The sequence below is a fragment of the Oculina patagonica genome, chromosome 6, assembly GCF_052425735.1.
Source record: "Oculina patagonica isolate OP01 chromosome 6, crgOcupat, whole genome shotgun sequence".
In the NCBI taxonomy this organism is placed as follows: Eukaryota; Metazoa; Cnidaria; class Anthozoa; order Scleractinia; family Oculinidae; genus Oculina; species Oculina patagonica.
In genome coordinates, this window is record NC_135763.1 from 12,765,795 (window position 1) to 12,792,981 (window position 27,187).

The 27,187-nt window shown below is 39.4% G+C and overlaps 1 protein-coding gene across 2 annotated transcripts; it reads left to right on the forward strand.

Annotated features, from left to right (window-relative positions):
• Window positions 1-1,196: 1,196 nt before the first annotated feature.
• LOC144658781 (uncharacterized) lies at window positions 1,197-26,812 on the forward strand. 2 transcript variants are annotated; one of them, XM_078519246.1, is made up of 17 exons: window positions 1,197-1,432; window positions 3,093-3,291; window positions 4,629-4,727; window positions 5,989-6,087; window positions 6,879-6,977; window positions 7,920-8,018; window positions 8,703-8,801; window positions 12,244-12,342; window positions 13,686-13,775; window positions 15,001-15,147; window positions 15,283-15,474; window positions 16,954-17,045; window positions 21,460-22,083; window positions 22,138-22,243; window positions 23,259-23,790; window positions 24,930-25,177; window positions 26,115-26,812. In XM_078519246.1, the coding sequence occupies exons 2-17, from the start codon at window positions 3,175-3,177 to the stop codon at window positions 26,256-26,258; spliced, it is 2,886 nt and encodes a 961-aa protein (XP_078375372.1). In that variant the 5' UTR covers window positions 1,197-1,432; window positions 3,093-3,174; the 3' UTR covers window positions 26,259-26,812. The 2 variants fall into 2 exon arrangements, with proteins under 2 accessions (XP_078375372.1, XP_078375371.1); XM_078519245.1 differs by having other exon boundaries at window positions 21,460-22,243.
• Window positions 26,813-27,187: the final 375 nt, after the last annotated feature.

Consider the following 27,187-nt stretch of genomic DNA (forward strand, 5'->3'; position numbering starts at 1 on the left):
AACCGCAAAAAAAAATGGAAGAGCGAAATGAAATATTTCTACGCGTAAAGGAAAAGCGAAGAAAAAGTAGAGAGAGAGAGAAAAAAAAAAACAAACAGCTGCAGAAGACAGGCCAAACTGTCTTAACTGACCAGTGAATATCGACTTTGCGCTTACAAAGTGGTGTCAAATCTCCACGAATGATATCCCTGTTTGCATGGGACAGGGTCATTTAATTAAAGAAATCCCTTTACCTTCCATTTCTGGATAAATTTGGAACTAGCGACTTGGGCACGCTTTTCCATTAACATTTCCCTTCCACATTGATACAGACTCAGTTATGTACAAATGCAATTCAGCATTCTGGCCTGCACTTGCAAATCGAATGTTTGCTTGCCACTGGCGGGCACCTTCCTCAAACCGTGCCACCTTAAAGGTTCGACTGTTCACAAAATGGCGACAGCTGCTGCTAGTTAAAATAAAAATATCTCTAATTGTTGAATGCATCTGTTTTCTGATCAGTTCCAGATAGTTTCATTGTCTTTTCTTTGCACTGATTTACTTCGGATGGGCATAGTGTTTTCTCGTATGTTCCATGTGTGAAACATTTTAATATAAAGAAGAAAAAATAATGTTATAATCAAATGTGAGCATAATTCTGAAGGACAAATCTACCCTGGGTGCCAGAAGGTTTTTTTGGCGGCGAAGCCGCGATCGTTGATAGAGTAAAGAAAAAACCCACTGGCACCCAGGGTAGAACAAATCGCGTGACGAACTCAAAGAGCTATAGTATTAAACATCCGGTTTTTGAAAGGATTTTTATGCACGGTATGTGGTAGCATTGGATCGATATGCGCAATATCTGGTTGCGCTGATATTATTTTTAGGTCAAACAGTTTTGAGAATTTAATTCATAAGCCCTCCAGTTGTATATAGCTCTCTATAAGGTTTGATTGGAACTGAAACTCATGAAAATCCTAGAAACTATTTATTTGAAAAGATCACACTAGCAGTCTTCAGATGGATACTTCTCCTCATTCCTTCTCAAGACTGCAATTTTGTATGGGAGGCAGGGGAGGGGGGTGAGCATCGTGGCTAACACAAAGCCTTGTGTGACGAGACTGAAGGGATCATGTGACACATTTCCGTCACACTACGTTACTTTGATTTCGTGACAAACCGCGAAGATTAGTGGTTTCCGCTTTGTTTGTTCTTCTTCAGTGAGGCTAGCTGTTGTGGTCAGTGGCCATTGTTTTGACAATTTTCCACTTATTGTCGGCGTGCAGTGTTTTGAACGAGACTAAGAGAACACGTACCGGTACCTTCTTTAAATTTACTTTTGGACGATAGAAAGAAATTGGTTTTAGCACACGTGTATAAGTTTATAGATATCTGCCTGCCTGCGTGCGTTTTATGGCGTCCCGTGAGGCGAGATGAAGTCATGTGCTGTTTGGTAAGTACATTGTACGTTCACCTCTGCATGCTATTTAAACAGTCACTCTGATATCTATAGTTAATCTACAGGAAGTTATTGTTGTTGTTTTATGACTTCTTGGTGAGAAATGTTGTTTGATGGACCTAATATCACGCCGAAAGTGTTTTCGTAGTCAAACTTCAAACGCAGCTCAAGTAATGTTTACAAAAAGCTCAAGTAGACTTCGGAGCAAATTAAGACCTCGAAGCCATATCTTCAATATATAGACGTCATAAAAGTTAAATCCGTGCAATCGTTGATCCCGATTTGCTGTTTAATTCATGAACAGTGCCGAATATATGGATTATCCGAGAAAAAGCGTTGTGAAGGGATATGGTCTTTCTAATCCCGTTTCGAAAACAAACCAGTTAGCTTTGAATTAAAGCAGACTTCTTTGGGCAAACGTGTCGTTATTTCACCTTTAAGTAACACCTAATAAACCTCAAACCATTTTCAATGACAACATTTAAACTACTTGTTGTTCTACCATAATCTTGCGGTTCAAATTTTACACCTTTGCTAATGGTATAATAGGCATGTCGTGAAAGCTTTCAACTGAAAGCTATCAATTACAATAACACCAGATTATGCCCTCTCAGACTCCCATTTAGAAATAGCAGGCCTAACGTTCGCTTTATGATCTTTTCTGCTGTTAAATCATTCAGTTTCGCTCAAGTTTATTTGTTCAATTTGCGTACTTTGGAGTTTGGTGAGATAAATCAAAAGTGTTGGGTTCACGTTTTAGTGACGGCGTATCTTTCAGATGCAGATTAGATCAATGAAATGTACGCGCTCGTGTGAAATAGGATCTAATTGCGGAGAATCGTTTGCATATTTATTCCACAAGAAGAAAGGACATTTGTGCTTTTATCTATCACAATAACCGCATCTTGGAAGGTGATAATGACCGATATTGATAATTGCAATGATATAGTTAGTGTACAATTCAGTAGCACATGGTGGGGTGAAAGTAATTAAACAATTAAAAATACAATGCAATACAAATTTAAAGGAAGTCTTTAAAGAGAAGTCGTGCAAATCTTCAAATTTTCTTAAAAATATTCCTCAAAAGAAGCGAATAGCTATATTAGAGAAGACAGAGAAGAGGAAATTTATATTTGGTCTTTGCTAGCACAGCGTTTTTCTTTATTGAGCATTAGCATTGACAAAAGTAAGCCGTGCAAGCAACAAGCACTTGTCAAAAAGCTACCTCCACTAAAAACCAAGCATGCGAACGCTTGTAAAATTATGCAAGCATGAGCAAACAAGCACCCACTAAAAACCTGCAAATTTTTCCTTGCTTCTATTTAACACTTTGCGAGTTAGTGTAAAGAATATTTCATTTTTTCAAAGTACCCCATGGCCAGAAGAAAAAAATATAAGGCTGTTAGATTATTGTTCCAATCACAGGTAATTATGGTCTCTCGATCAAGCGCGATTCTTAAAACAGTCGGTCTGGAAACCCACCCATTGGCACATATTTTTTATAGAAAATACCGGTACTGTACATAAAGTAAGTCTCCTTGATCCATAACAACCAGAAGTCTATCGAAAGTTTAAAGTAGTTAATTGGTTGGGAAAACCAAGAATAATAAAATTAATATTATTTTATTTTTTGGAATTGAACTCATCAATGTAGGTGGAGAACAGAAATGCTTCTGTAAAAAGTTAAACTTGTGATGCGCTAAATGACTGTGTGGCACTGAAGGATTTTGAGGCGAATGTTCAAAAAGAGCAATGTGGGTGATCAGCTTCTTATTGCTGTCAAGCTCAATAAAATCTCAGAAATCTCACGACTTGTTGCCCTGGGTGTTGATGTCGACTCAAGAATAGACAAGGTAAGTACAAACAGTTAATTTCTTTGTTTTTGTTAAATTTGCAATCATGGTCTAATTAACCAGAATGCCCAAAAGGGGTAAAATGGGAACTGGGATTTGGGCAAATTTTCGCTGGGAAAATGGGATTTGGGATACTGAGAATGGGAATCACAAACACACCTCCCTTCAGGACCCTCTAACTGTCAAGGTCGAGAGTACCTTACATGCCTGGGGTGGGTACTTGACCTAAGTTTAGGTATAGGGGTGCCGCTGGGGGTTTGAAACCCTGACCCTGTTTAGGACAATAAAAACTTAAAATGCCACCCTGTGTAGGACAACACCCCCTATTTTAAGACCCTATTTAGGACAAACGACAACATCAACAATCTTTTTCGCTTTATTGCGATTGCGTCCCGTACGCGATGTTTGACGCATTGAAATGCGAAAACGCCGATCCCACCAAATAAAATAGTGCTTTTTATTGAAGCAAAAGCGAAAACAATGTAAATACATGGACGACAGTCTTTCATCCATACCCTGTCTAAGACAGCTTCAGGCCCTGTTTAGGACAGAAGAGCTTGAAATTATATACCCTGTTCAGGGCCAGAGGAGTAAAAAACCATACCCTATCCAGCGGTACATCCCCGTATAGGCCATATATGGGAGTGCCCCCCCCGGGCTTACATGTACAGGGAGTGGTAAGGGGATTAACCTGCTACATGCACTGTTTCATTGCTTTCACACATTCCAAGGTTATGCGTCAAACATAAGCCTCTACTTTCTTTTTTTGGGGGAGACATGATGACCAAAAAATATGCATGTCATAATTCAGATCAAGCAGACCAGGTTGGAGTGCTGGCCAGGACCATTATGTTGTGTTGTTGCGCAAAACCCTAAGTGCCTCTCTCCATCCAGGAGTACAAATTGGTACTCAGTGATATGCTAGGGCAACTTGGCAAATTGCAGTAGGGTTACATGGAACAGCATCTTGTCAAGGGGTGTAGCAATACTCCTTGTCAGTTCTTGTTACAGAAACTGGAATTAAGTGAAGGCACCAAAATTGGCCATTGCAATCCACTTTGATTTAGAGAACACCCTACATGGTATCAAATTCATGCTTTTTTAACATTGTTCAATGAGCTTCCCCATTAGTACCATATACTGTGTAGGGAAAGGGGGTGGAAACTTGGGAGTAGAACCTTGCACTTTATCCGTCCTTCCAACAACTGGGAATTGGTGACTGGGTCACTGTCTGTCCAAATTTTATGTTGTTCAATCTGCTGTGCATTCTGCTGCGGAGTTAAATCTTAATCTGTAATGCAGTGTTATCAATTGGCTGGTTTGTGTTAATCTTTTAGAATGGTAAAACAGCTCTTCATTATGCAGCCTACAAGGGTCAGTTGTTAGCGGTGAAGGCTCTGATAGACGCAGGAGCTGACTTGGACTTGACAGATGAGGTACAGGGCACCCTTAAACAATCAAATCTACAGTTTCTTCTACAGTCAAGTTGCCATCGGCGTCTGACATTTGCAGACTTCAGACTGTAGACTAAGAGAATATATCGTGTTCATCATCATCTGAATCTTAAGTCTCCTCTGGGAGAATAGAGCCATTGATTAGTTTCCTCCACTCCACTCTGTTTTCCGCAAAGTTGACTGCCTCTGCCCAGGTGGCAAAACTCATCTTCGGCCTCTCACCCTCTGCCCTCATCCCAGGTGATGAAGTTGTCCACCGGAGTTAGGCAAGTCAGAGTGCTTGATCCAGTGTAGACTATCCTCAACGAATCTCTGGTTTCCAAAATCAGTAGTTTTTACAGTGCAGTGTGATTAGCCCTACAACCAACTCCAGATGGAGGGGATATATCCTGTTACTGGTCATTACCATTATTGAGAGTTAACCGTAAACAGGCTAACCGAATACTATCCAGGCTAACCAGAGTGAATACCGGTAGTAGACTAACCGGAGTGCGTAGTAGGCTAACTGGAGTGAAAAGTCTGCAGTCTGCTAATGTCACACACTGAGTTGCCATCTCAGATTTACAAACTTGCCTCTGCCAAAAGTTTGTAAATCTGTAGATATATGATCCAAAATATCTTTTTAATAATACTTGAGATTTTTTTTTGTTAAAGTTATAAACTGCTTGTCATGTCTAAGTAAGCGTGACATACAGATTTGGCTATAAAACGAGCACTTGTACAGTGCATTTGCTCAAAAAGATAAAAAGATCTCACGCTTGCTGAGATAGTATCAATTGGCTTTAGTTGTAGGAGGGGGTTGAAAAGATTAACGGATTTCGAAAATACAGCAGATCACGGATTAGCTGAGTATCTTGGCCCAGATTCTGTACTCTTCATGTGACGAAGTTCGGACCATGAATATACTAAATGAAGCTTGGATCACTTTGGTCGGTCTTCATCAGTATGTTGGTGGAATTGTTGCAAAATGCACTGCCCGGAAACGAAAGGTTGTCTGTTGCAGTAAAACTATACCTCACAAAGTTTCCCAGTAATAGAAATGCGGATTCTGATTTGAGCGAAATTAGTAGCAGATTGATGGATTTTGAATAAAAATTAACATGGATCAGGGGATTTGCGTACCCTTATTCACCCCCCTCTTGTAGGCCTGCACCACTCAAGGACAAAATCACAAGCTTCTTAAGAAACTGTGTAATAGTGAATAATACAATTTTATTATCAAATTTATTTTGGCATGTGTCAGAATGGAGTGACAGCTCTTCATCGTGCCATTATTCATGGACACACAGATGTTGTTCACACTTTGTTGGGAGCGTGTTGCTCTGTCGACAAGATAGATGAGGTAAAACACATTTTATATCAAGTCCCCAATCTTATGTTCAGAGCATAATGAACAATAGTAATTAATTTTAGATGCGGCACACCTCTCCTGGATAATAACCCTTAATAACCCATGATAACCCGTAAACTCGTATTGGCTAGCATTATAGGGATGCATTGCATGCCCGGGGGGGGGGGGGCACTCCCTAGAATGGCCTATACAGTAAGACTCTGTCCGAAAAGGATACCTTTTTCAGGCTTCAGGTATATAAAAGGGTAGGGATTTCACAAGTTTAGGTATATCAAAAGGTATGTCTGATATGTCATTTACATATTTAAAAGGGCCTTTAATTAAAATATTTTGAGCAGACGCAATTTACGGCTGTATTAGTTTAATTTATTAAACGATACATGAAAATGACAAGAAAACTTCTTGTTCTAAGTCTTTGCCATGTCTTATACGAAAGGTATATGAAAGGGGTACAATTTCTGTAAAAATGGTATATAAAAGGGTAAGGGGTCAGAACAGGGGTGGAGCCTCCCTGTTTAAAACGTTTTGTCACATGTCACAAATTTGTCACATGTCACAAAGTTTTGGGTAGGGGGGAGGAACTATCTTGCGAGTTTTTTTCCCTTCTTGCTTTAGTTTATGTTAATGTTAAAAACCCCCACAATAATTTTTCTGTAGAATTGTATTGTTTTTATTGAATGCATTATTAGTAGTCTAATGGAAAATTATAATGCAGTAGTTATGTGTTGTTTAATTTAGTGATAATTTTTAATTAAATTAATTAATTAATTAATAATGCTTAGAATGGGAACACAGCTTTGCATGAGGCAGCCTGGAATGGTTACAGCAAGTGTGTTGAGCTTCTTGTGGCAGCCAAATGTGATGTAAATATTCATAATCGGGTAAGTCAGCAAAGCAATGACAACATTAAAAAATATATTATCTGCACATTATATATGCTATACTGTAAATGATCTAATAAACGCCTACTCTCAAACAAATCTTTGTATCTAATAAATGCTTCTCCTGAGGTGTAAGTTTGTATTAGACACCCCTCTCTTATAAACGCTCCACGTTATAGACACAGTCAAAAACATACTAACTAGAAAATGGGGAAATATCTTAATAAAACAATGCGCTTGTGAATTGCAATTTCATATTATAGCAGTTTGATTCAATTTAAAATCTAGTGTAAAACGTGGTGGTGGGGATTGCTTTGCTCGATTGCGAGAAAAAAGAATTTGATGAGCGTGCGTTCCGGTGCTCTTGTTGCCATTTTGGTTATAATTTGGTCTATGCCTACAAAAGTGATACAGCTGTGGTGATCGTTTTTCAATAGCAGTTAATGGCAAGTTAGTTAATTCTCAAACTTGAGTGGTGTTACCCCAAAAAATCCAGTTGAGCCACCTTTATATGCCCCAGGTGTTTATTAGATCATTTACGGTATACAACCAGCTGACGCAATATTAGAGAAAAACTTTGTGCAATCTGATGCACTATTTCAGCACATTCATCAAGAAAGTTCCATATGAAATATGAAACTAAATATGAAACTAAATGCCAATGTGATGTGATAATATACTTATTGACTGGGTTAGGTTGGGTTGGACGAGCAATTAATGGTTTTTGGCCATTTTGCATGCATGTACACGTGACCTCGAGTCAAATATTTTCCTCTCTGGTCTTCAACTCAATAAATAATAGCTCATAGTCTCCTTCTCAACAGTTCTTTGGATAATTTGTCGCACAAAACGTCTTTCTACTAAGCATTTTGTAACAGCAAAATAACAGCCAATGATCAAGAAGAGGATAATTATTTTGATATATTTTTCCTTTTTTTTCAGACTGGTTACACCAGCCTCCATCTTGCTGCACAAAACTCTCACTGTACGACATTAAAAGTTTTGTTAGATGGAGGATGCAATCCACTGGCAAAGAATAATGTAAGTGTTGTTTTGTCCCGGGGGGGGGGGGGGGTACTCCCATAAATTTCGGATAGGGGTGTGCCGCCAAGGTTCTTAAACCCTGACCCTATTTAAGGATAAAGAAAGCGAAAATTGATACCCTTTTAAGGGCCCAAAACCGAAAAATGACACCCTATTCAAGGGGAGGAGAAGCGTTCCGTGACGACCCAAATAACGGCTAACTGCGCACGGCAAGACACAAATCTTTATAAAATCGCTTTTCTAATACCTGAACAGAAAATTCAGTTTTAACATATCTTTTTTTCGTTTAGCTAATAGAATTTAGGTACGCTATCTAAGGATCACACCGGGAACATATTGCCAAAAGGAGCAAAAATGATACCCTATTTAAGGACCGAGAACCTCAAAAACCATACCCTATCGGGCGGCACATACCTATATAGGCCACATATGGGAGTACCCCCCCCCCCGGGTGTTTTGTTAGTCAGCCAGATCAACATTTGTTGATATCATTAAATTAAGTCGTGTTTGGCTTTTAACTACCATCAGTGACATTTTGGTACGATAAACTTGAATACCAAATATGAAGAGACCATAACAAATTGAGTAGTTTTGCCTAGTTTAAAATAAGAAAACAAAAACCAGCTTTAAAGGCACCAGTCATATCTTAATATGAATTTCATTATTAATGTTTATCAACAGTATGGTGATACCCCCCTGCACATTGCAGTACGCTATGGTCATGTTGAAGTGTGTAACATTCTTATGGAAACAAAGATCAACGTCTCTGAGCAAAATAATGTAAGTTGAGCTCTTGTCAAGGAATGTAAGAACACTCCTTGGCAAGGGAAATTGAAAATTGAGAATTTTTTCAGGTGTGTGAAATATTCTTTAGAGTTTTAGTGCATTTCTTGATAGCAGAACCAGAGCTCAAGCCCTTAAAAGAACTTGTAAGACTAAGAGACTGCACTTACGTGAAGCCTGTAATCAGATTTCCGTTCATGATAGAGTAGTTTTCAATTGAGTGTCGTAAAACCAAAACCAAAGTAATTACTCTGGCCAATCACAAAGGACACAGACAATAAAGTGAACCAATCAAAACTCGAAGCAAATACATGTAGCTGGCACGAAGCGCGGGAAAACGTGCGCGAGCGAGTCACGATTGGTTTTGGTTTGAGTTCTGATTGGCTGATAAAGTGGCGCGAGATTTTTAAGCCAATCACTGAGCGTAGTAATGCAAAACCAAAGCAAACGCAATTCATTTTCGACACTCAAGTGAAAACCGCTCTATGGTAACTAAGACAGGAATACAAAAGATGCTGAGCTGTCTCACAGTTGGTGCAGCTTAAAAATGTAAGAAAATGGTTCGTAAAGGAAAAGTTTGCATTCGAGCCTAGTGGCCCATCAGGCCAGAGCTTATCCTGGTTTCAGTAGCATGAGAGCAACTAGGAGTATTTCTCCCCCCCCCCCTCCCACTGGAAGGGATGCTAGTCCATTGCAGGGTAACCCCAGCAGTAAGTTCGCCAGTACCCATTTATACACCTGGGTGGAGAGTAGTCTCCCACGCAGTCGTTCTAGAACGACTGCGTGGGAGGCTAGGTGGAGAGAGGCACTGTGATAGTAAAGTGTCTTGCCCAAGAATACAATGCAGTGCCCCGGTCTGGGCTAGCACCCGGACTGCTTGATCCAGAGTCCAGTGCATTAACCATTAGGCCAATGCGCCTCCCTTCGTAATCCTTATAACTCTTTCCCACTCTCAACCATCCCCTCTCAAACAACATGTCGTATGCCCTGTTTTTTGATGAATTTTCGAGATTGCTTGAACATGTATTATCCGAGCCCTCTGCTAGTTTAATGATTGCTGGTGATCTAAACTTTCACATGGAAAATTCTCACAATGTCCATACTAAGCAGTTCTTTGAAATTCTTGAAACTTTTGATCTTAAACAACACGTCTGTTCTGCTACTCATGCAAGTGGCCACGCCCTGGATTTGCTGATAACAAGATTAAATGAGCAGATTGTTAGAAACATTAAGATCCGTGACCCGATGATCTCTGACCATCTTGTGGTGCTGTGTAACCTATCTCTCAAGAAACCTCAATTTAGAAAAAAAGTTATCAGCTCCCGAAAACTGCGCACCTTAGATATTGACTCTTTTTGCGAGGATGTTCGTAATTCTAAGATTGTCCAGGAACAACCCATGGACTTAGACAGTGCAGTTCACCAATATGATAACGTTCTTCGATCACTGTTGGACCAACATGCCCCGCTAAGAAAGCGTTTGGTGACAATACGACCTGCTGCACCTTGGTATTCGCCGAACGTTGCTACCGAGAAACGAATTAAACGACGACTAGAGAGAAAATGGCGGAAGTCTCGGCTCCAAAGTGATGGGAAGCATACCAGTATCAGTTTGCGTCGTCAACAATTATAAGTTCCCTTAAATCTACTTATTACACATCACTTATTAATGATCATTCTTCAGACCAAGGGATGCTTTTAGGACTGTAAACAAGCTTATGCAGAAGTCCCATGAGACGCGATACCCGCCTTCCCGTAGCAATGCTTTACTAGCTGATTCATTTGCTGACTTTTTCACTGCCAAAGTTGAAAAGATTCACACCGTCCTTGTAGCGAGAAAAGAAATCTATGCTAGCTGATGATGATAAATTGCCTACAATCGCTGCTGAATTAAACAACTTTCATGAGGTCAGTCAAGAGGATGTCAAAGATTGCTTATAAGCCTCTAAGCAGTCCTGTTGTCTTGATCCGCTTCCGGCATCTATTATTAAGAGCTGCTTCCCTATACTCCTTCCTGCTATCACCAGGATTTTAATTCGTCTTAGCAACTGGTATGATGCCTGATGCCCTAAAGATTGCTTCGCTTTCACCAACCTTAAAGAAACCAACTGCCGACTTCAAGCAGCTTCAAACCGACCACCAATTTTTTTTCTAAACTGGTGGAAAAGTGTGCAGCAGTTAGCTAAGAAACATTTATGACCAACCACCTTGACGAGACGTTTCAGTCAGCATACAAGGAATTTCACCACTGAAACAGCACTTCAGAGTACAAAATGACATCTTGTGTGCTCTTGATCAAAACAATCTCATATTCTGTTATTAGACCTTTCTGCAGCATTTGATACGGTTGATCATGCAATACTAATATCTAGACTCTCAAACCGTTTTGGAGTGAAAGGAACTCATTGGCCTGGTTTAAGTCTTACCTAACTTCGCGTAAACAGTTTGTTAAAGTAGAGGAAGGCCTGTCGTCAAATCGACCCTTGCTTCGCGGGTGCCTCAGGGGTAGTACTGGGCCCACTGCTGTACCTCATCTACACTGCACCGATTGCTGATATCATCAAGCAGCACCTTCTATTCATTCTACGCCTTATATCCTCAAGATATTTTTGACCTTGAAAAAGCAAAGTCTTTGAAGCTAAAAAGTTATTTACATTACACAGGAATGTAGTCGTCAGCTCAATCGCATTGCCTGATCTTAAACATATTCGGGTTGAATGAGTACATTGCCCCTAAGTCTTCTGCACGCAACCTAGGAGTAATTGATTGCTTAGAATGAAAAGACAAGGAAAAAAGCCTCCTAGGACCGTCATGTTTTTGTTACCGATTCACTATAGTAGAAAATTTTAAATCAAGAATCAGCCCCGTCACGTTACAAGGAAATATTCTATACCCCATATTTAACTACATGCTACCTGTACAATTCCGTTTTTTTTAAACTACTTTAATAGTCTACAAAGCACCGACGACACACCATCCTATTTTATATTTTAAAAGTCTTCGGTCACTACGTTAGTGGCCCTCTGAGCCAGCTACCAAGACTACGGAGACCGGGCGTTCAGCACTGCTGCGCCAGGTGTGAACACCGCCACTAAGCGCGGGAGAAAGTTTTTTTATTTTCTTTGTCGGTTTTCATTTTTTTTTTTTTATTTTTACTTTTAAATTACCTTATTTAGTTTTTAGCTCAATAGATTTTTAGTTAGTTTTTTTTTTTTTTTTTTTAAGTGAGTAAGCGAGAAAGAAGCTTAGCGCTATAGAAATGATGATGATTATTATTATTATTATTATTTTTTTAAAACTTATTACTCTTTATTTTTGAGTAAACCTTAAGTTTGAAGAATGTTTCGAACAGTGCAACTAAGACAAGAAATAAATACGATATTATTGTTATTTGCAGCGCAGTATTTAGCTATTGACAATGCCGGTTGTTTTCTCATCAGGACGGCAACACCCCTCTGCACATTGCTGCCAGTATGGGACATGAAAAACTCACTGAAATGTTACTGAATGCGGGAAGTGAGACAACTGAGAAAAATAATGTAAGCAGTTTCCTTGTTTCTGGACTGAGCCTTACAGTAAATATATTGGAATGCAGAACGGTTAGAGGTATCGGTAACTGCGTGCTGCCCGAAACGATCCTTGAAAGAAGTGTCGCAACCTTCCCCGTTGCGTTTTTTATTTTTAATTATCACTGAGAACTTTGATGTTTTTTTTTTTACATCAGTAACGTATAATCAAAAGAAAGGACGAAGATAACCTCGACATGACGTTTTTGACCTCTCAAGTTTCACTAGAGTTAGGTTGCAATTGCAATGAGATTTCGTTGATAGCTTCTTGACATTTTTATAAGAATATGATTGTCTTCATTATCCTGGAAATTTGACAAGCGTCAGATATGTATCGTCTTGTCGAAGCAAACTAACCGACAAAAACTTCGACTGCCTAAATTAAAATGACAGTTCATTTTCTGAAATGTCTGTAAGTTTCAACATATTTTGTCAATGCCAACCCTTTCGATGCTGAATTTCCTAAAAAAATGCTTTTCTTACCCTTTTAAATTAGATTTTTTGGTGCTCTGATACTTAATTTACTCTACATTTTGCTATAAAAGCACTTTTTTACACTGGAGCTAGAAGTTTGTACATTGAAATGCACATTATTTTATTTGGCGCATGCCAATAAGGCTAAATTTTGACTTGATCAAATATAGGTTTTTTTGGCCTATTTTACCACCAATTTTGCACCAAAAACCGATTATGTTTTTTGATTAGCTCTGTCACAATGCAGTCGAGATTCAAACTGGACAATCGTGGGGAAAGATAGTTGCGTATCACAAAAATCCGCTGACGTGCAAATCGATGACGTCACAAATAGTTCAATGACTCCCCCACCACCAGTCTAGTTTAAAAATAAACCCAGTGATGAATCACAGTTTATCTTAAGATTGGAGTTTCCATCTTTAAGTAGCTAACATACTTTTATAATAAAACTGGTGAAAAGCGCTCCTTTACTTTCACCATACACGAAAGCAAGAAATTGCCCCCCCCCCCCCCAAAAAAAAAAAAAAAAAAAACTCTGTCTCCCCGTGCTTATAAAAGGGCTCGTAGTCGAAGTAACTATTAAAAAAAAATACTTTTTATCTGAAGACTTCGATTCTTATTTTTATTTAACCAGTTAAAACCGGTTTTATATACGTCACTTGGCCTTATCGCGTGTTACACCCAATACATGCCCTTGGCTTCGTTTTTCCGGATTTCGCACATCACGAGGTCAAGATGGCGGCACACCAAGAGCTAATCCATTTTATCCTGCCATTTTTTACACTTCACATATTTAGTTTATACCTTGTTATGTTCATTTTCGTTTCTCGCTTGTTTCTCAGGTGGGTGACACTGCTAGAGATTTAGCTGTGAGAAATGGGTTTAAAAAGATTGCCAAGTTACTAGCCCCAACCAGAGACGACTCCCTGAGGGTAAGCGGTTTTTTTGATTTAAGAAAAAAATCTCTGTGATATTGAATTTCCAGGTTTCTGTTCTGAAGGAATTCTTGCGTGAGAAAAGCGCCGTGTTCCTCAAATCGATGTCAGTAGCCGTGTATTTGTTATTTAATATATCAAACACTACAGACAGTGTCTCATCACACTTCCAGACGCCGTACCGAGGGGTGAGTTGAAAATGCGACGACGAGACAGCATCTTGTTACATTAACATTACTTAGCCGTCCTCTCATTACTCACGTATTAAGGCCTGGCCAAACGGAGACACAAGTAGGCGCAAGTTTTCAACTTGCGTCCACTTGCATTTTCGTTTTGCCAGGACTTGCGATGACTTCCGTTCACTTTGGTCGAGATCAAATTTGCACGTAAGTCAATGCAAGTTGTTCACCGTTTGGCCACCCAACGCAAGTCGACGCAAGTCTTGCTGTTTACTACAAGCACTGAATTGCAGCGCGCGCAGTAGCATTGAAATGGCTTGCGAGTAAACTTGCGAGTCCGTTTAGCCAGCCAATGCAAGTCTGTATGCAAGTTCAACTTGCGACAAATTGCGGCCACTTGCACTACCGTTTGGCCAGGGCTTTAGAAAGTTTATGTCTTACACATTTTAACGATTTTCATGGCGTTTTCCACCGTAAACAGCTTAATTTCCGACTGAATAGGACATTTTTTTTCTAACATGTTTGATGAAAGGATGAATCGGCCAAACGATCAAACATTGCCTTTCACCAAAAAAATTGAATAAAAACTTTTTTTTTCAGTTGAAGTATTTTTTTTTTTTCAAATATTTCCCCAGCATATTTCTTGAAAGGTTTACGTCATGATATTTAAGGTAATTCTATTAATTTTCGTTAATTAAGAGCTCTTAAGTTCAAATTGGCAGAGCAAAAGTCTTTTATGAACAAACAAGGACGATTTCCGATCATTGTAAATGACACTCATACAAATTGAGATAAACTTGAAAAATGTCGGGCCGATCTTTTTCAAGTTTACCCGAACGCAATCCGTTTTAGTTTTCTCGAATTTTGCCCATCCATGCCCCTTTTGGGCCTTTCTGTGTTCTTTGAGTTCTTCTACAGCTTTAAGCCGTTATTGTGATATTTCAGACCAGTTGGTCGGTGCCAAAATTGCGTGACATAGCCCCTTTAATGAGCCAAATTCCTGGATCAAACCTCTGTGTTCTCTCCTGCTTTCTCATTCTCAGATGTTTAGCCGGAAAGAAAGGAAAGACAGACAGAGGCCTTACAGTGCTGATGTATCACAGTTGTTCAGCGGCACTACAGACTCCACTTTAACTACTGCAACTCAACTATGGATACCAAAACCTATGTCTCTCGACCCAGACTCCAAGGTGAGCTCACGGCAATGTTCTTCTCACGCTCCGGTGTTTATATGAAGTGAAAAACTTAAATCATCAAAAAAACCTAACTCCTTTAATCCACACTGCAAGCTTTAAAGAAGCCTACTTCACTTTTATCTGTTTTAGAAACAAGGACACAAACGAGACTTTTCAAGTCACTTTTCATGGGGTAGAAGAAGGAAAGACGAACGCAAACCTAAAGTGTTGACCATTAAATATGACGAGATGTGCTCAATTGAGCGAGATTACATCAAGAAACGAAACTCATCAACAAGAAACTCACAAAAACGCCATTCAAGAAGTTCCTTAAAATCACAGGTAGGGGCTAGAGCTTTTTTGGTCTTTGTTGTTTGCGAAGAAGTCAGACAGCAGATCACTGCGGCGGCAAGTACTGTAAGACTAAGTTAGACTAAGCGCGGGAAAACACGAAGCGGGTGCCAAGCGCGAGAATATGTACAGTAGAACCCCGGTAACTCGAACTCGGATAACTCGAACAACCCCGCTAACTTGAACATACTTCCATTTCCCTTGGATTTGAACTCACTTTTAAGTCATTTTTACTCGGTTTACTCGAGCGGAACTCGAAAACCCCGCTAACTCGAACTAAATTTCGTTCCCGATCAAAATTGGGTCAAACCCCGATAACTCGAATTCCGTTCCGCAACCGCCACGGTTGCCCAGAAGAGCAACAAAACAGATCATCTATTTGACAGCCTTTTCCACTCTATCCTAAGAATTATGATCATTGATTTCTACGAGATAAGTTATTTGCACTGTGCGAACGAGGTGAAATCAGTAAGCTATCATTTTGATTAAATATTCAATCAACTCCGATAACTCGAAACCCCGCTAACTCGAACGGTTTTTCGTTTCCCTTCAGAGTTCGAGTTACCGGGGTTCTACTGTAGTCGCTGAAAGCGCGGGAAAGGTCACGTGGGGATATTTTGCACCTGATTGGTCTACAAGAGAACATCTTCGCTCTGATTGGTTAAAATCACTTCCACGAGTTTTTAAACTCACAACAAAGTGCAAAAAATGTCCTAAACCATGCTTTTTATTTTCGTGGCCGTTTTCAAGCCATTGTAGGACCGCGAAACTCAAACCTCGTGACAATGTAATAGCTGCGTAATGTCAGTTTTTGATAACGCAAATACAGCTTTTGAAAACATCATTGAATTTTGTACATTTTAGAATTGGATATAGTTTTCCTGATGCCGGCTCTCAAGGGTTTGAATTTACAGAATTTATTAGGGGAATGAAAGCAAACTGACACTAGATCACTAGATCTGCTTGTTTGCCAGTAAATGTAAACAACAAGGGCAGGGAAATACTAAGTTTTGATTTGTGTCACACTATCATTAAATTCACCTAGTATATAATAAACGTTACCATACCTGCTAACTCTCCAGATTTTCCGGGGAGTCTCCAGGTTTTTCATCAAAACCCCAGTCTGATTTTCGGAGAGTACACATATGTCTAAAAGATTCCACAGCAAAGATCAGACATCTCCAGATTTGTACTCTGGGGGTTGGCAGGTATGCGTTACTATTTTGCAATGAGGATTTCAACTGAGACTTTGGACGGTTTTGGAAAGTTTCGCTCAACCTTCAATTTTCAGATTTTCTTCTTTAAATGTACATTGGGGACTTTACTCCCTTAATCTCACTCTCAATTTGAAGCCCTGCAGCTCTCTGTTACTTCACTTGGATTTATTTTTTTAAAATTATTATTTTGGCGGAGATTAGAATCGCCATGTCTACGTGGGTTTTAATAGCGTTTTCTTTGTTTTTACTTTAGGAAGAAAGAGTGCGCTCTGACCCAGGGCTCAATCAGAAGTCACGGAAGTTCCATTCACTTGTCAAAGTCGACGAAAAAGTGAAAATGAAAAGGTAAGGAGAGAACAATATACAGAACTCAGAACCTCAATGGGACATTGATGCAACGTTCTAAAGTTTGAGGTTAAATTTATTTATGAGAATGTTTCATCACTTTTGAAAGTTTTGTCAAACTTTTTAGCCAGTCAGGAAAAAACTGCTGCATGTGCAACGTTTTGTCATGTTTCTGTGGGCTTTTCAAACTTCTTAGCCAATCAAACGCCAAACAACTGGACATGCAATGTTTAAAAATACTTTTTGTCGGTTTTCCTAACTTTTCATCCATCCAATAGCAGGCAACCGCGCGTACAACGTGTCCACATATTTATGTTGGTTTTCCAAACTTCTTAACCAATCAAAACCCAACAACCGCACGTGCAATGTTTAGTCAACTTTCTGTTGGTTTACCAAACTTCTCAGCCAATCAAAGGACGAATAACAGCATGTGCACTTTGAATCGTCGTCATTCCCAGACCTCTTTTTGATGCCATAAAAAGATCTGGTAACGAGATTAAGATTGAATACCATCGGCCTCCCAGACTAACTTGGTTTCTCCACTGAAAAGAAGCATTTCGCGGCGATCGAATCAATGGCTGTGGAAGAGACTATATTCTGCCGTGGAAAATCATTTTAGGAATGAGTACACGTGGATTATCTTATAAAAATAATCAACGTACTTAACATTACAACCGCCAACAGGAAATTGCTGTTGGACCGCAAGTTTTACAAACAGTTGTTTGGGCGTGAGAGATAGCGCTTGAAAGAAGCCGCAATTCGCCAGAGGGGTCGGCTTTTCAGCTAAATTCAGTCTGATCACAGTTTTTGGGATACGAAAAATAAACTGCTCATTAGGAGGCGATAACGAAAAAATTGCACCATCGACATAAAGAAACACCCCTTAATTTTCATCTCGAAGGCGTCAATGAATTAAACTGTTTGTTTTCAAATTTTCAAAGGATTAATTCTTCAAACGCTTCTGGCATCCGTTGTTCGCTGTGTTATTATACTGCTTCCGATTTTAAATGCTCTTAAATCGTGTCTGAATGCATACGCCTTTGTTGTGTTCAAATGCAAATTTCATTTGGTTCCTGTCAATTTGAGAGCTTTTCTCTTGAAACCCATAAAAAGCCCTTTGGCTTTCTTAATTGCAGGTTATAACAAGCATTTGACAAGCTTGCGGTTTTTATTAAATTAAATGAAGCTAAATAAATCTTAAAAATGTGTTAACCACTTTGCGTTAATAACTGCAGTGCAAGTTCTGCATTGGACACCGAGATTTCCAAACTGACACAATTAATTCAACGTCGCGTTAAAAACTTTGACAACGTCAACACGACCGAGCGAATTGCCAGCTTGTGTTAGCAAGGGTTATAGCTGTGTTATTAGCATTCAGTGAGGACCAAGCGTCACGTCCATTGTAAGTGTGTTTGCTTCGAGCCTTGTGGGCGGTCCCTTGTCCCGAGCATTGTAATTGTGCTATGAACTGTGAATTGGTCTCATTTGAATTCACACGACAAACACTTGTGCTGAACAAAGTGTCTCGTCCTTTGCTCGCGCGAACTCGATCTTCTCGAGGCGCCACAACTTCTGTTCAATTATACATCGACGTTGTAGTCAAAAACTTGTAATTTGACGTTTATAGAATGGCTAGAAGAGGAGTGAGTCCCTGGATTTGTACGCTTAGCAGGTTAGACGAAAACTCGTGCTCGTTAGAATACTTCCTTTTAACTTTACTTTGTCCTTTGATCTACGAGTCGTGTTTATTCGAACTTTCATTCGTAATTTCGTATTGTTTTGATTACGTTGTTACATTCCCTTCGTTGCTTATGTTTCGTTGTTTGTTTGATGATGTTTTAAATGTTTTAGGGGGTCTTTCAGGCATAATTCACCTGCTTTTGTGGCATAACTCGTGTTTTGGTACAAACCTTCGCTGGGTCTTTCTCTTCGCTAATTTAATACTATTACGTACGTAGCTATTTTCATTTTGTGCAGTCTTCAGTTTCGACTGCTTCTTGTTCATGTTATAGCTACACGGTTAGTAAGCGTGTTAAACTGATTTTAAGACCAACTGGGGTACTGTTCTGTGAGAGAGTTTATTGAATCTCTACAGCAGTTCTGTGATCCGGCCTGTTTGCTAACTAAACATAACAGAATAGAGCACGACATTATTTCACAGTATTTTGCGTTCACGAGAGCCAAAAACATTCGATAGAGATGTTTATTTTAGATAAGCTGTTTATTTTGGAAAAACAGAAATGAAAGTTTTCAAGAGGTTTTCTTTTCTTCTGTCGATTAGCGACGACGTTTTAGATGTACTTAATTACAAGCTTTAAGCGTCGGGTTTAAATGAAAATGAATTACGAGGCGATAACAGAGGAAATTTGCGAGACTCAACGAGACAATTTACATGAGAAATTAACCGAGTCACGTTTCGCTTTATGAAAATGTTAATTTTATCTGATTCTTTTCATGCTTGAAGCAGTTTGAACTCAAATAAAATGCCTTTTGGATTTCTATAAATGGGTTTAAGTTTGACAGCTCCACTCATGGTTACTTTGTTATTGTGTTCTAGCTGAAGTAAATGTGGCATTGTGGTTTTTTAATGCGGAAAATAGTTCCGTTTAAAAAACATATATTGAGTGTTCAAGACGTTTAGCGAGCAATATGACCTTCGCCTCGGGCGAAAATTGCTTCTTTGTAATTATTATCGATTTGTTTGGCTGGGTACTGTTGCCGAGTTTTACTTTTTTAATAAGAACTGGGTCGATGTTTGAAATTCTCTGATATGTGGACAGTTTCTCAATGTTTGGTGTACTGTTTATCGGTCTCTTCGAGCAATAACAAGAACAATATTGGTAAGGGTGGCATTCTTTGAGACACTGAAGATAACACTGTCTCGATGGGTGTTCTGATTAAAATTTTTTAAATAAACAAATTTAAAAACACAAAGAAAAGAATACTCTTCAGCATACCAAAAGACCATTTCTCGCTTTTTTTTAGAAATGCCGATTCTTCAAACGTACTGTGATCACAAGGGGCTTAATTTCCGGAATCTCCCACAGCTAAATTGTTCAATCTTTCCTCTCCGTCTTCGTAATAAAACGAACAGAAAAAGACACGTTTATAATGAATACAATTTTTTTATCTTTGAAAAAGACTTTGAAAATGATTAATCATTTAAATGCAATCATAGCCATATCTTAAATAACCGTCAGTGTTTCTTCGTTTTTATTGTTAAATATCTGCTCTATCTATCTAGAGACACTCTGAAAGGTGTTTTATGAAAGACAAAAAAATCCTGGTTGTTGACACTTGATGAAATTCTTGATGAAATTTTCACATTTAAGCTGGTTTTTCATTGCTTTTCAAATTAAAACCCCGAACCACGTGACGAGAAATAACACGTGCAATTGCTTTGTTTCTTGATTGCTTGTTAAAGTTTGGAAAACCAACAAATCACAAAAAATAATCAAATCTATAGCCCGTTGTGTAATTACGATGCCTCTCGCTAGTTCAACAATGGGACAATTTAAGTTATACAAAATGTTGGGTGAAAATGTATCTTGTATAAACAATTTTCATCTTATTTGCTTGATCTTTTAGCCGGAATTTAATATTGATTCAAATGCACTCCAGCCGCGTTTATTTACTTCTAGGAGAGTTAAAACATGAGCGTTAAAAATATCTGCACAACCCGACTCAACTTGTTTCTCTAATGTCACACAAAATTACAAATAATAGCAAAAAAGGAAAGTGTATTTGCATAAGACTTGAAAGGATGAGATAATTCAACTTTAAACATATGTAGAGCTTCATTTTCAAACGATAGCTCCCTCGTCGAATGAAGACGTTTTTAATCTTTTCCACTCAACTGTTCCTGACCACGATAACAGATGGGCATTAACCTCAAGGGAAAATTCTAAAAATAATACAATAAGCAGTAAAATTTGTAATGTGAATAAAAGAAGTTTAATGAACCAAGACGCCAACCCATTAACAAAAGGTAAATACAAGAGAGTTGGCGTCAGTCGCAATCTGCTTGCTGGAACGAAAAAACAAAAAAAAAACATTTACAGATTTCACCGTTTTATATATTATTACTTTTCTGGATAATACTTAAAAATTGTTATTACATATGACCTGAACGTAGTTTGAAAATATGGCAAAAATATTAATCATAAGTCATAAACTTTAAATCAACGAAAATGATTGAAAACGTTATTGAAATAAACGCCAAAAACAATCTTCACATGTGCAAGGCACGTGCAAGGAACGTTAAGTACGCAGAGTCGGCAGACGCATTTGTTACCCTATTCCAAGATGGCGAGACTGCTTTACTTGCATTTGCGCTTCCTTTATTTATGTTCACTAAGAAAGTTTTTAAAGCATTTGGTTTATTAGACTTAACTGTTTTCTCATTTCATCTTAGCGCTCAAAGCAGAGACGATTTGGAGGTTACTCTATCGCCCAAGAAAAACAAAAAAGACAAAGGTTTATTTGCGTTGTTTAGAAGTTCCAGTGATCCAGACTTCAACACTGGCGAGCAGAAGAATGGCTTGTGTGGTAAAAAGCACAAAGACAAATACCCCCCTTCTGGGGAGGTGATGGGCAATGGTTTCCACCACGTGGGCAAAGAGGTGAAAGAAAAAGGAGAGACTGAAGAGACTAAGGAGAAGAAAGACAAACGAAAAAGCGAGGAAAAAGCAGAGAAGAAAGACAGGACTAGTAAGAAAAGTCGCGAGGAAGAAAAGTTAGAAAAGAAGGAGAGGCGGAAAGAGAAAGAAAAGGAAAAGAAACAATCACGTCGAGATGAGAAAGATGGGAGTGAATCTGATTGCACCATTTGCCAGGAAAAACGTCGAAAATCCCGAGAAAAAGCTCACAGTAAGGAAGCCAAACAAAAAGAACACAGATCTAAGTCTGAACATAGGCGGACTAAAGATCATAAAGAAACAGAGTTAAAGGACAAATATGAAAAGACGCTTGTAGATAAGAAGGACGAAGAGAAGGAACATAAGAAAAAGAAGCATCATAGAGATAAAGAGAGGGAAAAGGAACACAGGGATAAAGATAAAGACAGGGATCACAGAGATAAAGATAGAGAAAGGGAACACAGAGATAAAGATAGAGACAGGGAACACAGAGATAAAGAACGGGAGAAGGACAGATCCAGGAGAGACAAGAATCACAAAAGGAAAACTGAGGAGCATGTGGTAAGTAAACAGGTCAGGGCAGGTTATTCTTGTAAGTACATGTTGGTCTTAAAAGCCCACGTAAATGGGTACACAAAACAGACCTAAGGGATTACTCGTGGAGATGTTGACGCAGTACCACGCATACATCATACGTCAAGGCAACCGAAGGTATCAATCTCGTCCCCTGAGCCCGCTATTCGTTTTGTCAGCACCAAGAACGCGGACTCTGGCCAAGTCTGAGTTGAAAGTCCTCGATTCACGGATATCCGGTGTGGTTTTTTTTAGTTTCTGCTCAAATCTGATTGGCTGACAATCAAAACTGGCTGTTCTGCGCACGCCCAAAAAAATCGGACTTGGCCAGAGTCCGCGTTTTCGTGCTGACTAAATGAAAAGCAGGCTCTGTGGATGAGATTGCCAAAATTATCACAAGGCGAGTAAGCCATTTACTGTCTATTTATAAAACAAACAAAAAATACTACGCGCGAAGTTCGGTTGAAAATTCGCTTCGCAAAACTGGAAAATAGACTTCTGAGTGGGAAAGTGTTGAACCTCATTTTTTTAAAAACATATAATACAGACAGTGCTTTTGATCTGGATTAAAGAATCTTTTCCGGGACTTTGTAGAAAAGTTGCAATTGAGCGCCTTTTGCTTCAGTTTCAGACTGAAGCCGTATTAAACTGAGTTTTCACTACATGTTATTTAAATTCATTTTCACATGAACGGGTTTGCAGTAAGCCTTACTTTTCAAAGAGCCAAAAGGCAACTTTGAAATTGCATTCATATGTTTCATTAAGCAATGACTATACTAATTGAAGAACGTTTGACCCATGAAAGCATAAACCATGAACGATGCGCCCAAATATTAGCTGGTAAATCGAAAAAAAAAAAACTCTTTTTTTTTTTTATTTTTTTATTTTTATAAATCCCTTTAAAGGAATAAAAAAAAAAAAATTTTTTTTAAAAATATATTTTTTTTTTTTTTTTTTTTTTTTTTTTGTTTATAAGTTTAACTACGTGTGTTTGACTTATTAGGTGGACCTTGGACATACCCCGTGTAACCAAACTCATTGCAGCACATGCCAGGCCCAGCTAAGCCGTCTGGAGGCGTGGCAAGAAAGGTGTACGTCGGAAATCGACTCCGCTCGCCGCAGACTCGAACACAGATTGCAACGATTAGAAAAGAAACTGGAGGAACAGTTGTCGGAAGAGAGACATGAAAAAGAAAGTCGAGATAAAGAGTACGACCGTGTGGTCGGTCGCGTCACGAACGAATGTCGTGAAGTTAGCAAGAATGTTAAAGATAGCAGCGGTAACGTGAAGGAAGAAATCCGCGGATTAATTAAAGGAGGCTTGAGCAAACTGGAGTTAAAACTCGGACAGATTTCTGCGGGGTATAACATACCTTTTATGGAGTACAAGGACAGATGTAATCCTGAGTTAGGAAGGAACTGTTCTACCGAGCGTGGGAAACGTCATGTAAGGAGCAGGAGCTCGCCTCACCTGGGGAGGGCCCCCTGTGAAGACTGCATACACGTCATGGAACACAGAGCCGGTGGAGCGTCCCGTATGTAGACGCCATTTTGTAATGTAGTAATGTAATGTTTTATAGGCATTTCACTACATCATGCGCTTTAGGAAAATGCCAACCTTTTCAGTTCGTGGAGGTCACATACCATCTGTAGAAATGCCTTTCAACGGGGACAATCTTTCTGATAAATTTTATCATACTGCACTTTAAAATGGGAAAATGTAGGGATAATAAATTTCAAATAACCGTTTCGCCCCTACGCCTTGGTAGTGGCTACAAAGCAAAATTCCAGGGGAAGTGATATTTGAAACTCGTTGCCACGTGATAAAACTGAAGCTTTCTCTCCTCGTTACCATTAGTTACTTCGGTTCTATTTGTTTATTTACCGTTGGAACTTGGCAAGTCCCCCCGAGGGGGGGTAGGGGCATGTCCAGTTCCAGTCCGTCTTGCTTGTAAAAAAAACCGTTTTACATCTGATGACCGCCGTGTCCTGCATGATTGCTGTTGCAGTCGCTGTTGCTTGCCCCTGATACATTTTTTGCGTCCGTAGAGTGTGTACATGCGATTTAGTCACTTTTGTATGTTGTTGTAGCACGTCCCTTCAGCAACTGAAGTCTGTTGTGAAAACAAGTGTAAATAAGCTCCTTGGCGAAGGGAAGGCAGGCCAATAGAGCGATTTTCAATTGAGTGTCGTAAAACCAAAGTAATTGCTCTGGCCAATCACAACGGAGACAATCCAGTGAACCAATCAAAACACGAAGCAAATACAAGTAGCTGGCACGAAGCGCGGGCGGGAAGACGTACGCGAGCGAGTTACGATTGGTTTTGGTTTTAGAGCGGTTTTCATTTGATTTTCGAAATTTATTTGTTTTTTTTTGTTTTTGTTTGTTTTTTTTGTTTGGTTTAAAATTTCTCCCTCTTTTTTTCTCTAAAAAAAAAAAAAAAAAAACCTCCCTTTTTCTTTTTTTTTTTTTTTTTTTTTTTTTTTTTTTTTTTTTTTTTTTTACTTCCGATTGGCTGGAGAGTGGCGCGAGTGTTTTAAACCAATCACAAAGCGTACTAATTGCAACGCGAATTACTTTACACACTCAAGTGAAAACCGGGCATCATTTATTGTCTTTCATTATCTTCAGTTGCCGATATCTTTATCACTTTCATTTCCTATTCATTTGCAGCTCACCTTGCTTCGTATACCACGAGTGAAACTTCTTCAATGGCAACTTCTGGCATTCGTGTTAGTGATTCAGGGTCGCTGGACACAGTCATCGAGGCTCGGCCTGTCGGTGTCAAAAGTCTTCATGCTTCAGGTACAATCATTGAAGCTCGGCCTGTTGATGACGAAGGATTGGATACGATAATTGAGGCACGACAAGTTGTTGAAGATGATGCTGATAAAATTAACGACACCCATGCTGCTACACAGGTACATGGTTTGCTCGAGTTTATTTGAGGCCATTTTGGGCAGGAAAACGTCAAGAAAACAACTCCTTTCACTATCTGTCTGTCTGTTCAAGCTAAGGGAGGCGCAGTGGCGTAATGAGTCAGACTCGTTTCCAGTCGCTCCCGAGGCGGTTTTGACTAGAACGCATTGCATCAAGGGAAGGCTGCCCTGCAACCCTTGCCTCATTCCAGCCCAGTCTTTTATCGCCTTTAGGAACAAATAAGTAGGGACTGGGAACGAGTCTGGTAATGATTGGTGCGCTGGACTCCGGATCGTGCGGTCCGAGTTCGAGCCCTGGCCGGGGCACAAGACACAGCTCTCATAGTGCCCCTTTCCACACAGATGTATAAATGGGTACCGGCAGATTTACTGCTTGGGGAAACCCTGCGATGGACTAGCATCCCACCCAGGGGGGAGTAGAAATACTCCTAGTCGCTTCATGCCGAATGAAACCGGGAATAATTGTAAATCTTGATACTTTGAACCTAAAAGGAATTACCCACCTCCTTAAAAGAATGAAGATTCATCCTTAGCTTGTACTTTTAGTAAGCGCAAGTACCAAACAGTTGCCTTTTCTTCCTTGGAGTTACTGCAGAGAAGAAGTATGCAACTTCCCGGCAGTCACATCCCTCAAAATGCGTTAGCAAAATCTGTTCTCAGTTATATGTAAGTTACCAGATTGTCAATATGCTAGAATTAAATTTTACGTTATTTATTCGACACTTGTTTTTTTTGCAAACACTGTATTTCGCAACATGTTACACCTCTTTCAAATTGGCGAAAAGCCGTGATTTGGTTGAGTTCGGACCCCACTGCAAAACTGAGAGACTTGAATCATGCCTTTCCTCTTGAATATCCATTGAAACAAGTCAGTTCGTTTTTCTTGGCTTTTCATTGATAATAGATTATCATTTCACAGGTTCAACACCAGAGACAGATTCAAGAGGTGGAGCAGTGGTGGCGAGCCAAGGCAGAGGAGGAACAGCGAGTACTGTACGCCAGGATCTGTGAACTCGAACAAATGCTGACAATGTCACGTCCCGGGGGAGACTGCTTTGTATGACGTGCGTGGCGCGGCAGCGAAGCCATCTGGGCGGGAACCAGTCGGCGATCTTCTTCTGGAGAACTATTTGAGCCCGCGATTTGCCTGAGAAGTTGCTAAGCAACTTGTTCCCGGGTGGCGTCATATTGACGTCAGAACATGCGAGCGTTCGCGCTAAGTTGTGATTGGATGATAATAAACAGAAACCATTCGATTACTTCTGCGAAAATTTACATCCGAATCGTTTGCATAATGTCCATAAAATCAGCGGGCGGGTAATAAATACGCCAGTAGTCAGACCTTGTGGCCAAAGTTACGTTTTGGCGGCAAACGGTGCCGTGAGGGTGACGCTAGCTAGTTATAAAACTAATAAACTTGTCGCCCTCATAAAAATAGTGAAGCTCATCAACAACAGAGGAGTCACAAATGTTCTAACTTTTCCAAAGTTTATAGTCTATATTTTATAATATGATTTGGAAAACAGCTGCAGTTACATTTACTAGTGTGGGGGAAATTGTTCACAAACTAAAGCATTTGTGAAAAAAAAAGAAGAGAAAAAAATATAAATTGAAATTGACAAAGTCAAGATGTAAAATTCATTTATTTTGTTGGCTGAGCAAAACCATGTAAAAAAAAAACTTGTTTTGTTATGTTCAATTTATTATTGACCTTGAAAAACACGTCGACTCAAAACTGGTTTTGTGAAAAATACACAGAACGATAAATTTTCAAGAGTATATTTAATATACTACTTTATATTTTTTATCCTTATTGTATAATAGATATATATATAAAATATAAAGGCGAACAGTTTGTGACAAATAAAGTATCGGTTCCACTGAATAGAAAAGGTGTTTCCTTTCACTATTGCGAAAAAGGGAGTCGCGGTGGCCTAATGGTTAGCGCGCTGGATTCCAGATCGAGCGGTCCGGGTTCGAGCCCTGGCCTGG

What these genes read in the sequence shown, in the direction of transcription:
- LOC144658781 (XM_078519245.1), top strand. Translation starts at nt 3,175, where the DNA reads ATGTTCAAAAAGAGCAATGTGGGTGATCAGCTTCTTATTGCTGTCAAG. An exon ending in ACTTGGACTTGACAGATGAG is followed by an intron (nt 4,728 to 5,988) that starts GTACAGGGCACC and finishes GGCATGTGTCAG; the next exon opens with AATGGAGTGACAGCTCTTCA. An exon ending in GAAGTTCCTTAAAATCACAG is followed by an intron (nt 15,475 to 16,953) that starts GTAGGGGCTAGA and finishes TTTTTACTTTAG; the next exon opens with GAAGAAAGAGTGCGCTCTGA.